Source organism: Podarcis muralis, chromosome 17 (assembly GCF_964188315.1).
Source record: "Podarcis muralis chromosome 17, rPodMur119.hap1.1, whole genome shotgun sequence".
NCBI classification, from domain to species: domain Eukaryota; kingdom Metazoa; phylum Chordata; class Lepidosauria; order Squamata; family Lacertidae; genus Podarcis; species Podarcis muralis.
Genome location: NC_135671.1, coordinates 39,093,080 through 39,105,559, shown reverse-complemented (window position 1 = coordinate 39,105,559; position 12,480 = coordinate 39,093,080). Strand labels below are relative to the sequence as shown.

The window sequence follows — 12,480 nt, the reverse complement described above, 5'->3', positions numbered from 1 at the left end:
TCAGGGTCTTGCCCCCCCCCCACGTGGGAGAAAGGGTGGGGCTAGTGTCAGGTGACTCGGGCAAATCATCTGACCAGCAGTTCCCTACTTCTGTAAATTTTAAAGTTTTTTTGGGGGGGGGGGCGTTGTGCGTGGTTTTATGCTAGTTTCCCGCGGACATTGGCAGCGCGTCTCGGGACTCCCCCTCCCCTCTCGGGGTCAGATCCTGGGCCAGAAGCACCTTCGCGCCCCTACAGGGATCGCCGCTGGAGAAAGCAGCGAGGATGGATTTGGCGTCGCTCTTGAGCTGGCATGGACGCATCTCCCGAGAGCTGGACGCCGTGGTGGATTTCTGGCTTCAGCATTCGCACGACGAAGAATACGGGTGATGGATCGCTGCCTGTCTATTCATCTAGGGCCCCCCCCCGGTCGCCCCAGGGCAGCCAGCCTGGGTTGTGGCTGAGGGGGCATTTGAACACGGCTCTCCCGCAGTCCAGTCCTGTACCTACCACACTGACTCCCTCTCACGACATGGGGCGGGGGGGAAGGTTATGTTTATAGGGATGCTATACACGCCATTAAGGAAATCGGCCCAAATGGGGAGGGGGAAGAGGGTATGTGAAACAGGGGAGCCCTTCCCAGGAAGGGGGGGGGGTAGAACATACCACTGAGATGCAAGGAGATACTTCCCCTCCCCTCCCCTCACATGGCCGGAGGCAGACAAATCTACCCTCTAATGCGGGGGGGGGGGGGGACACCTCTGGCTTGGCAACCCTTTTCATTTAGCCCACTATTTTCGGGAGGCTGTGCCCACCTGACTCACACGTGACGTCATGCATGACTTGAAGGGAACTACCCGGAGCTTAGGGCTCCCTGTTGCTCCTTGGACCAGCATGGATGACATTCCACTGGGAAATTCTCCTCTGCAAGCTTCATGGAAACAAATGTGAGCTGTGGGCAAGGTGCTGCTGTCCCCAGATATGCTCTCCTTCCATTTCCGTGGGGCTTGCGGAGCAGAATGTCCTGGCAAATGGTGCTCTGTGAACCAGATCTGCCTGCCCTTCTTCAAGGCATTCCGCGTTTGCTGCGCCTGCTTTAGCTCTAACTCCAGACACTGCCAGAGGCAGCTTCCTGTCTTACTTCTCCCAGGCCAGGGGTGGGGGAATCTCCAAAACTCCTTGGACTCCAGCTCCCATCTTCCCAGGCCATTTGTTGTGCTGGCTGAGGGGCTATGGGGAGCCCCACTCAGCCACGCCCTACGACAAGTTCCTCTTTAGTCAGTAGTTCTCTGCCCGGCCTGCTCTCATCCTTTCCTCTAGGAAATTGTGCCCCCCCCCTCCTGGTTCTCACCCCTGCCTCTTCTTTCTCTCTAGGGGGTTCTTTACATGTCTGGGCCAGGATGGGAAAGTTTATGATGACTTGAAATACGTTTGGCTGCAAGGCCGGCAGGTAGGGGTCCTCAGGGGCCATGGATTTTGGAAACCTTTTTAGATTTTCTGTTGGGATCCCCTTTGTGTGGTTGGGGCTGGTGTGGGAAATGAGGCTGGGCAGGGCCAGCTTCTCTGGAACCTGGCTTGCCAGAATTGACCTCAGAATCTGGTTTCAGTGCTGGCCTTAAAGCTTGGAATGAACAGGTAAAGCAAACTTAATAAATAAATGGCACAAGTCTCTCTGAGCATGTGCAGAATGCCTCAACACTGCAGCTCCCCCATCAGTCCCCCATATTAGGAAAGTTTTTGCACGAGGAATTTCCAAGCAAGTCTGAGGTCCAGCACCTGTCTCCTTAGAGGTTAAGAATAGGCCAGGCCTGCAGAGAGCCACGCTCACAGGCCATACCCTGAATGGCAGACATCAGTGCTGGGGCTTAAGCCAAGGAAAGGAAAGCTGTGGTCCTCCACGAATGGATGGAGTCCAATTCCCATCGTCCCTGACCACTGACCTTGCTGGCTGGGGCTGATGAGTGCTGGAGTGAGCAAATGTCCTCATCCCTGGCTTAGCCAAGGCAGATGTCTGCCATGAGACTAGAGGGCCCAGGTTACCTCTCCATCCCTTCCCAAACAGGTGTGGATGTACAGTCGGCTGTATCGAAAAGTACCAAGATTCCGGCGCCCTGAGCTCCTGCAGGCAGCCCGAGCAGGTAACTTCTTCCACCTTGTGTACAGAAGGGATGGGATTTGGGAATGAAGGCAAAGAAAGGATAATATTGGGTGGGCAGACAGAGGTCTGTGTAGACTGGGACAGGGAGTTGAGATGAGGGCTGAGAGACGCTTGAAAGTTCTGATGCTTTGGAATGGTGGTGGGATTATAGGGGTTGTCTCCCCACAATTAATCATCATCATAATCTAATCAGTTAGCCTTTCCTGTTAACTGAGTACTCCTTGTATGGTAAACCATTCCGCCCCCCCCCCCCCGCCCCCCGAGAGTGAGCCTGAGGCTGAGAGATTTTGCCTAAGGAGAGCCAGTGTGGTGTAGTGGTTAAGAGCGGTAGTCTCGTAATCTGGGGAACTGGGTTCACTTCCCTGCTCCTCCACATGCAGCTGCTGGGTGACCTTGGGCCAGTCACACTTCTCTGAAGTCTCTCAGCCCCACTCACCTCACTGAGTGTTTGTTGTGGGGGAAGAAGGGAAAGGAGAATGTTAGCCGCTTTGAGACTTCTTAAAGGGAGTGAAAGGTGGGATATCAAATCCAAACTCTTCTTCTTCACCTACTGCATCTGTGGGAGAGGCGCAATTTGTACTGGGGCTTCCCAATTCATAGCTCAATCCCTGGTTGTGACCAGCTGGAGAAAGTATAAAAGTTGGGGGGGGGGGTCTTGGCCCAAGGGCTCTGGGTATTTGGTTGCCAGTAGCAGAGAGGGGCAGAGCTGCCTTCCTCCAATCTACTTCTTTCCCTGAGGTGGGGAGTTCCTGTTAGCGCATGCGCGAGTGGCCCCACCTTCGCAGAAGTGTGCCTTTGTCCTGACTCGCGATGGACGCCCTGTGAAAATCCAGCGCACCATTTTCAGCGAGTGCTTCTATGTCCTCGGGCTGGATGAACTTGGACGAGCAACTGGGGAACCTCGTTACCAGGTGAGGTCAGGAGAGCTGGATACAGATGTCCTGATTGCCTGCCTGCCTCCTTCTATGAACAGGGAGCATCTAAACCTGCTTATCCTCCCTCTCTTCTCCCTCTGATTATTACCTCAGCAAAAATACCCTTTCCCCAAAGCTATGGTACAGCTCCTAGCACATGGCTGATAAAACCGCAGCTGTAGGGTTGGGCCCAGAGTGGAGAGACCAGCTCATTTTACCTCATGGTGCTGCGGTTGAGGGACGTCTTCCTGTCTCTATGGATACTGGAGTTCCGTTGATAGAACAAGAAGAAGAATAGCCATCATCTACATAGGGGAAGAGGCTGGTCAGCAGGTTGAGTCTGCTCTTGTGTAGGGTTGACCCTTGTCCAAAGTACTGGTCCATGGGAGGTGCTGTGGGGCCCGCTGTGAACCTCTGCTCCCCCAGGAGGCAGTGATGGCCACCAACTTAGATGGCTTTAAAAGAGGATTAGACAAATTCTTGGAGGAGGCGAGGGCTATCAGTGCCCACTAACCATGATGGCTCTGCTCTGCCTCTGTAGAAGAGCGCTTAAGAACGGAAGAGGAGCCCTTCTGGATCGGACCAAAGGCCTACTTCGTCCATATCCTCTTTCCCACACTAGCCAACCAGATGCCTTCAAGCAACACATGAGAGCGACAGCTCTTTCTCACCCTTTTCTCTTGGGTAGTGGAACTCTACTATAACGCATATCTCTGTTGGTTGGAGGAGTGCTGAGTGGTTGGTTGTTGGGCAGCTATCTGGCTTCTTCACTTGCTCTCTCTCACCCTCCCTGCCGATCAGCCCTGATGAAGCCTGAGCAGTGAGCAAATGAGTTTGGCCAAGGCCTGCTGAGTCCCTTGGAGAAGTGGGAAACCGGACTCCAGGCATGGATGTTGTGGGAGTGGGACCAGCCCTAGCCTTAGGTTTCCACTTGGCTAATGGGTATTTTCGTAGGTTGTAATGATGTTCCTGTTGGCAGAGGGAAGCCCTGGCAATGATGGAGGCCATTGTGCACTGGGTGAGGGAGGATCCCTCTGAGCTGGGACGCCCACTGCTGGCGGGGGCAATCCCACATGACTCCATGGCTGTTCCCATGATGCTCCTCAACCTGGTGGACCAGCTGTCAGAAGGAGATGCAGAGGCTGCAAGCCGGTTCAGTGAGCTGGGAGGCTGGTCTGCTCAGCGAATCCTCATGCACGTGCAGGTAAAGGGGTGGGAATGGTCCCCCCCGCTCCTTAGTCTTGCTTTTGTCTACGTTTGATACATTTTATAATAGAATTCTTATTTTGCTACAGAGGGATGGTGCTGCTGTGTTGGAGAACGTTTCTGAAGAGGGCGAGGAGTTGCCAGGGTGTTTGGGAAGACAACAGAATCCTGGTAAGAAGAGACCAAGAGCCAGGATGCTTTGGGAGTCAAGTGCAGCAGCGTATATTTTGCTGAGGAATTTCATGTTAGCCAGAACACCAGGAATCTAGACTTTTAGCAAACAAATTTCTAGCCTGTTTAGCAGTAGAGCAAAGTTTGAAAATATCTCTGTCAGACCCACAGGTTAGGGTCCTGAATGAAGAGTTGGGTGGTGTATGCATTGCACTCCATTGCTGGGAGATTTGTAACTCTCCAGATGTTGGATATCAACTCCCATCAGCCCCAGCAGCAGGGCCAACAGTCAGGAATGATGGGAACTGTACTCCCAGCAACACCTCAAGGTCCACACATTCTCCAGCCCTGGATTGCACAGGATCAGGCGGTGGAACTCTGCACTGCACCACTGTAGATTGCAGGGACCATATTTTTAATGTAACAAGTCATGGGCTTAGCCAAGAGGGGACAGGGAGGGGCAGCTGCCCCCAAAATCAATAAAAATCAATAAAAATATATAGCTTACTGAGTTTCTGCACTCGCTAACAAATATCCTGGCTACGCCCAACTAGTTCAGATTTTGCCAGCCTGGTATGTCCTGCCCCCACCATAAGATAGGTGGTGACTCCTAGGGGCCGAGACAATTTTGACATCCCCCCCAATGTCAGCCCCCTCAATTTTCAGAGGATGTTTGGCTCTGCCCCCTGGTTTCTTGCAATGTTGCACAAAGTTGCATCAGGTCCCCTCAATCCTCTGGAGAAGTTGGTGCCTCTGCACCAGAATGTTTTGGACTACAATTTCCATCAGCCCCAACCAGTATGGTTGTGCTGGCTGGGGCTGGGGGGTGTTGGATATTCCAAAGTATTTGGAGGTTGCCAGGTTGTTGGGGGTTGGCACGTCAGGGCTACTGTTAGCCGTGCTCACTTGCTACGTGCAGGGAGTCTTTACATGGAGCCTTCAAAAGTACACAGTCCTCTGCAGTCTGAAGTGGTGCAGCCCAGATAGCTACCCTCTCATACTGCAAAGATTGGCACTTAGACCCTGGCACAGCTCCTTACTAGCATCCCTGCCTCCACAGCCCCCTTGCCCCTTGTGACAGTTTTCTTTCTCCCATCCCCAATTTATGCAAGAGAGAGACAGGCTGCTCAGCTGGGAAGCGGGAACAGTTTCACAGAGTCCCCATCCTGCCACCAGCTGGTGCAAGCCAGTGGCGTGTAGGGGGCTCCATAAAACTGCCTGGCTGAGCAATGGCAGGTGTATGCTTCTCAACCAAGCAGTTTAAAGAAGTGAAGGGAGGAACAAGCTGTATTGGCCCCTCTCCGATGCAGCATGCTTCTCCCTCTGCGCCGATTTGGGGGCAAAGTGGGACGGCAGCTTCACTCAGCAGGATATCGCTGGTGAAACTGCCGCTGCCCCTGAGTCCCTCTGCCTCCAGTGCCCGGCTGCAGCTTGTTTCTCCCTTGGCGCGCTGGGCACTGGTGGCTAAGGAACTGAGGAGGAGGCTGTTTCACCTGTAATATACCACTGAGTGAAGCTGCCATTGCTGTCTGCCCCTCATGAATTGATACATTGCCCAGGCCTACCCCACCTGTGTTCCTTCTGATGCTCCTGGACTACGACTCCCATCATCCCTGACCATCGGCCACGCTGGCTGGGGCTGAGGAGAACTTGAGCCCACTAACATCTGGAGAGCCACAGGCAGGCCCATGCAGAGCTTGCCTGAGGCCTGGGGCAAGGATCTTGTTCTCAGCATGACAGTGTAAGTCTGGCAAGCCCCTGGCAGGACCCCACGGCCAGCCCAGCCCTCCAAGGCCCAAGGCAAGTGGACCCAGCTGCCCCACAACCTGCATAGGCCTGACCACAGGTTCTCTAGCTCTCCTTATTTATGTGTATGTGTGTTTAACCAAAATTATTAGTACTTTTTATAATAAAAAATCAACAACAACCATCCCTCCCTGTTCTCCTCCTGGTGGCTAAGGAACTCAGGAGCATTGGTGGTTTCACTTGCAATATGCCACTGAGTGAAGCTGCCATTGCTGTCTGCCCCTCATACCAGTCCTGGGCAATGTATTGATGCATCACCCAGGCCTACTGGAGACAGAGAGGAAGGGTGTATCAAAAGGAAAATGAATTTATACTGGTTTTTATATATTAGTAACTTTGTATTACTGTAACATTTCTGTATGTGTGTTTTTGTAATATTTTGTGTAAGTTGTCTGTTGTTATGTCAATTTTCTGTACACTTATTAGAGATATTTTTAATATATTAAGTGATATAGAAATAAAATAATCAGTCTGCCTTGGGATGGGGTGGGAGCCATTTTTTCCTGCCAAGGGCTGCATTTCCTCAGCATTCTCTGCCGGGAGCTGCATGCCAGTGCTGAGTGGATGGATCACCCCTCCCTCCTTCCCTCCCTCTGCCCCCTGCATGGAATTAGTCTGAGGGCAGTAGGTTGCCTGCCCCAGAACTCTGAGCTAGCACTGGGGTGTTTCTTCTCCATTTTTTGTTTCTAAGGCCATGCGATTGAAGCAGGCTGGTTCCTGCTCCGCTACGCGCAGCGCCAGCAGGACTCGGACCTCGTGGCCCAGGCTGTGGAGAAGTTCATGAAGGAGCCGTTCCGTCTGGGCTGGGACCCTGAACATGGTGGACTCTTTACCTTCCAGGATGTGGATGGCCTCTGCCCAACGCAGGTACAGAAGCTTGGACCCTAAAGCCTACATTCACCGTGCATTTGACAACTGCCCTCCTCCTGGGATCTCTTGGGTTGCTTCCTCCCACCCCCCAACTTTCCCCCTCTCTCTTCTTCAGTTAGAGTGGAAAATGAAGCTTTGGTGGCCACACACAGAAGCCATGATTGCATTTCTGATGGGCTTTGCTGAGACTCGAGACCAAGAGCTCCTGGAACGCTTTGTCCAAGTGGCTAAATATGCCTTTGCCAAGGTAAGCTTGAAGGCTGGCCATGGAGGGCAGGGGGTGCCATTAAGTTAGAGCAGAGGTGGTGAGATGAGGTTTGAAGAAAGTGCATTTCCTGGTCACAGGCTCTGGGGGCTGGGAAAGAAGCGGTGCCTGAGACCTTGCAGAGCTGGGTGCTCCTTGGGTGCAGCATAAGGCAGCTTCCACTGGTCAATATGGTGACCGTCATCTTCCTAACCTATGGGAGTAGCACCAGGAACCTAAAACCACTCCATAGCTCACATCTCACACTGTAGATCATCTTATAATCTGATACGCATAGTTTCACCATCTTTGCTTGTTCTTCTCTTAGTTCAGTGACCCACAGGCAGGTGAATGGTTTGGCTATCTGACCCAGGAAGGCAAGGTGGCTCTCACAATCAAAGGAGGGCCATTCAAAGGTAAAGAGGCTGTGTGGTGGCTTCATTGTGATGGTTGGGGAGGGGGGGCAGTAATAAGATTTTATCTGAGCAAGAATGTCAGCAAGGCACACCTGCAAGGCCTTTTTCCAGTACTGAAGTTCAGTGGTAGAATGCAGAGCACAGTGTAACAAGAGTGGCTCTAGATGGTGTGTTCACTCTGCTACTGATAACCAGACCCACTCACAGCTGCCTAGAATTAGCAGTGTGGGCAGAAAGAGACAGCAGCATATACCTGCCTCAAGTAAATGCTCTCTTGGGATCACCTGCTGCTTTTGGAGTAAAATGACATACTTCCCCTATGACCAGTCTGCCCTTATGCATCCGTAGGGCTTTGAGGGGGAAACTACTACTGCCCTGTTTGAAATGTTAATGCTTCTATAACACTATCATTGCTTCTATAGCACTATCTATAGCACTATCATTCTCCCTCAAGGACATTGAGGGAGAATTGCAATATCCCCATTAGGACTGCAGCTTTTTCAGGTTTTACAACTATTACTCTGTTTTCATAGGCAACCAACGTGCTCTTGATTTAAGTGCTATTTGTTTATAACACATCTAGATTATTTATGAAAGCTGAAGATAGCAGGTCCCATGGCTCAACCCCTCACACAGGAAGGAAGGAAGGAATGCCTCTTTTTTAATTAACTTATTTATTGATATTTATTCATAGATACTACAAAAATACATACCCATTACAAAGTACTTTTTATAATATACTAAGACAGCTACTTAGTCTAAAAAAGAACAAAGTCAGAAAGGAGAGACCTGAAAAACAAAAAAGGGAGAGAAAAGGGGAAGAAAGGAAAAACTACAGAACTATAGAAAAGAGTAAGAGGACTTCTGTCTCTCTGTCCTGCAGCTACATATAATATTTATTCCTTAAAATCCAATCATCTTATCTTCTATATACCAGTATTTTTTCAGTCTTCATATTCTGACAAGTTCATTTTCTCTTTCATGCAAAAAGTCCTTAAGAAATTTCCAGTCCTTAACAAATGTAATGATGTTTCTCTAATTAAAACATGTTAACTTTGCCATCTCAGCCAAATCCAATAATTTCATCAGCCATTCTTCTATAGTGGGTAGGACTATCTTTTCATCTTTGTGCATATAGCAGTCTTGTTGCTATAGTCATATATTGGAGTAATCAGGAATAAAGTTAAGGAGCTACTGGTGGAATTTCTGGAAAAGGAGGCTAGAAATATGGAAGCAGAATTGGATAAAATTTATAGAATCAACACGCTACGGAAAAATAAACTTCCAAGAGATGTCCTGGTCCAATTTGTTAGGATAAAAAACACCTAGAGACGATACAGATTTGACTGTGCTGGAAGAAATTCCACCTAAGATACTACATAAAAGAAAAGAATACAGCTTCTTAACAGATAAACTTAAACAGAAAAGAATCCAATTTAGATAGGATGCAGCAGAAGGATTCTGACTTAATACAGTACAGAGAGCAAGAGAATTTGTGGAAAGATTTAAATCTGATATTAAAGATGTGCAAGTGGAGGAGACTTAAGATGCAGCAATGGGAGCATCAAGTATAGAGGTGACAAATTAACTTGACTGACTATGGATTACAAAATTTTAACATGGAATATAAGTGGGGCAAATGCTTCACAAAAGAGGAAAAATGTATTTTATCACTTGAATACTGTATAGTGAAATTAGATTTAAGATGTTCACAAGAAACACTTATTAGGAAAAAAGACACAAAATATTGATTCAAAAGAAATTAGGGGAAGAATGTATTTCTGCAGGAACAAAGAAAAGAAATGGAGTTATATTGTATATATACATTCCCAGTTTTGTCCAAAATTGATTCTTTTGGATGAACAAGGTAGATTTATTGGGGTGGAAATTAACATTTGTGGAAAAATGATTTTGGATCTAGGTATATATGCTCCAAATGATAACAAATCAGCTTTTTATAAAGGATTCATGGATAGACTGAGGGATTATGCATATGAAAACTGGTGCCTTATGGCAGATTGGAATGCTCCCCCCCAGACAAGGCAGGAGTCAGAGAAATGTATTTTGCAGCCTGTTGTCTAATGTGGATGAAGAAGGGGTTGACCTGGAGAAGGGAGAGGACTTTAGAAATAGGACATGACCTAAGGTTTGGATGGCATGGATATCTGTGGTATAATAAAGTTAAAGTTAATGTAGATTTTAAAAATCACTGTATTCAAAGTGCCATATTAAGAATTTGGAATAAATGCAAACCTCGGTTGCACCAAAAGACACCTGTATGGGTTTCACCACAAGAAGTTTTTCACAGAAAAGAGATGACAGGCAAAGGGAAATGGATAACATACCACAAAATAATGGAAACACCTCAATGAGATGGAGGAGCCTCTTGAAGCAAAGCAAGTATGCTTCCCCCAAAAAACTTTTTGTGTTGTTCATGCACAAATTATGCAATCCTAACCATGTCTACACAGAAATAGCTTATATTGAGTTCAGTGGTGCTTACTCCTAGGTCAATAGGGTTAGGCTTGCATCTTAAGATTTGCCACACTGGAATCCTCTTAGCCTTGGTGGTACAGTGGTGCCTCGCAAGACAAAATTAATTCGTTCTGCGAGTTTTGTCGTCTTGCGATTTTTTTCATCTTGCGAAGCACGGTGTCGGGAAAGTTTTGGAAAAGCTTCAAAAATCACCAAAGTCTTTAAAAACCTCAAAAAAGGCTACCACACCGCGTGCTATGAGTTGCTCCTCAAAGTCAAGTCGCAACTGTATTAATGGTTTTAAGAAAAAGGAAACAAACATGCAAGACGTTTCCGTCTTGCGAAGCAAGCCCATAGGGAAAATCGTCTTGCGAAGCAGCTCAAAAAACCAAAAACCCTTTCGTCTTGCGAGTTTTTTGTCTTGTGAGGCATTCGTCTTGCGAGGTACCACTGTATTTTTTCTGATCTGTAATATGCATTCTGCTAGCTAAACTTGCATTGTTGTGATTTTTTAGTAACCTGCAGGCATTCTGGAGAAAGGAGACCAGGCTTCCTCAGCCTTGGCCCTCCAGGTCTTTTTGGCCTACAACTCCCACGATCCCTAGCTAGCAGGACCAGTGGTCAGGGATGCTGGGAATTGTAGTCTCAAAACATCTGGAGGGCCAAGGTTGAGGAAGCCTGGATTAGACAAATGACTGCTTGACTTCCTTTTCCACCTTCTTTTTACCATTTCCCTCATTTTTATGAAGTTTCTCCACAGCTGTTCAAATGAGCCAAGAGCTGCCCCTGAGGGTTCCAAATCTACTTCCTGTTAGCATTGCTTCTGCCACTAAACCTTGCTGGCTCACTTGCTTAAGACACATGACTTGCAATACTTTAATGCCCCCAAACCAAGCTGTGGTTAGGGAAATGCAGTAAAAGAGGGTGTTTGGGAGACAGGATCCCTGCCTTGTCTCATTTATTTAAAGCATTTTTATCCTGCCCCCTTTCATTCCTCCCCATGTCTATCTTTGCAGGCTGTTTCCATGTCCCCCGTGCGCTCTGTATCTGTGAAGAAATTCTGGAATCGCTCGTAAGGGAAACTCAATTGACCAGCCAGGGATGAAACACTCCACTAACTTTTCTACAGTGGTACCTCGGGTTAAGTACTTAATTCGTTCCGGAGGTCTGTTCTTAACCTGAAACTGTTCTTAACCTGAAGCACCACTTTAGCTAATGGGGCCTCCTGCTGCCGCTGCGCCGCTGGAGGACGATTTCTGTTCTTATCCTGAAGCAAAGTTCTTAACCTGAAGCACTATTTCAGGGTTAGCGGAGTCTGTAACCTGAAGCGTATGTAACCTGAAGCGTATGTAACCCAAAATACCACTGTATTAAGTGAAGGGATGGGTGTTCTCTACTTTCTGCCTGGGATAAATCTTAATTCCAGCCACATTCTTCTTCAACCACGGTAGAAACTAAAGAACCCTTTTCCAGCCACTTCTCACTCCCAGTTCCAGTGGCTATTTTACACTCCTGGCCAACCTTGATTTTGCAGAACTCCATCGTGAACAAACTTGCTACAGGTCCCAGGCTCTGCTCTCTTACAGGAGGAGATAGGCTGTTAACCGCTGGTCACATCCAGACCATACCTTTAAAACATTATTAAGCACTCTTATACCACATTAACAGTCAGGTTTTCCCCAAACAGTCCTGGGAACTGTAGTTTCTGTGTGATGACCCAACAAACCTACAATTCCTAGCACTGTTGACAAACCATAGTTCCCGGGATTCTCCATGACCGTTAAAGCAGTATAAGAGTGCTTTAAATGTATACTGTGAATGTGAGCAATATTTTGGCTCTTAACTGTTTTCAATGTGGGAAAACGTTGGGGTTGTTGTTTTTTTAAAAAAATGCTTTCGTTCTCTCCCTGGTTAGGGAGCCTTTGCCATTTCCTTGCCTGATGTTCACCACTTGCCTTTTCTTCTTTGAGGGTCCAAATGAATCTGTGCAATTGAGAAACAATAAAAAAGATAAAAGATACACACTGAATGGAAAATGGGAGTGTGTTGGGTCTACCCTGTTGTGCTTTTTTCCTATTCATGGGGAGAGACACTACTGGGGGATGGAGCTTGAGGGTCTGCCAGAGGCCTAGTTTCACTGAAGTGACTGGGCTATATACCATATCTGACTGGGGGGGGGGCTCACAAAAATTGCCTCTCAACATATAACCTAAGCATGTTGGAGTGACAGGTTCTAGCCTAG

General features: G+C 48.1%; 1 protein-coding gene across 1 annotated transcript; it reads left to right on the top strand.

The window, feature by feature from the left end:
- The first annotated feature begins 12 nt into the window (after positions 1 to 12).
- On the top strand, positions 13 to 12,249 carry RENBP (renin binding protein). The gene is made up of 10 exons (XM_028712047.2): positions 13 to 364; positions 1,353 to 1,428; positions 2,041 to 2,116; positions 2,875 to 3,047; positions 4,030 to 4,254; positions 4,346 to 4,427; positions 6,925 to 7,100; positions 7,219 to 7,350; positions 7,676 to 7,763; positions 11,255 to 12,249. The coding sequence occupies exons 1-10, from the start codon at positions 264 to 266 to the stop codon at positions 11,341 to 11,343; spliced, it is 1,218 nt and encodes a 405-aa protein (XP_028567880.2). The 5' UTR covers positions 13 to 263; the 3' UTR covers positions 11,344 to 12,249.
- The last annotated feature ends 231 nt before the right edge of the window (positions 12,250 to 12,480 follow it).

Excerpts from the sequence above, each read along its gene's own strand:
- RENBP (XM_028712047.2), top strand. The coding sequence starts at position 264 with ATGGATTTGGCGTCGCTCTTGAGCTGGCATGGACGCATCTCCCGAGAG. Across the intron at positions 2,117-2,874 it reads CCTGCAGGCAGCCCGAGCAG|GTGGGGAGTTCCTGTTAGCG; the intron begins GTAACTTCTTCC and ends TCTTTCCCTGAG. Across the intron at positions 7,764-11,254 it reads CAAAGGAGGGCCATTCAAAG|GCTGTTTCCATGTCCCCCGT; the intron begins GTAAAGAGGCTG and ends CTATCTTTGCAG.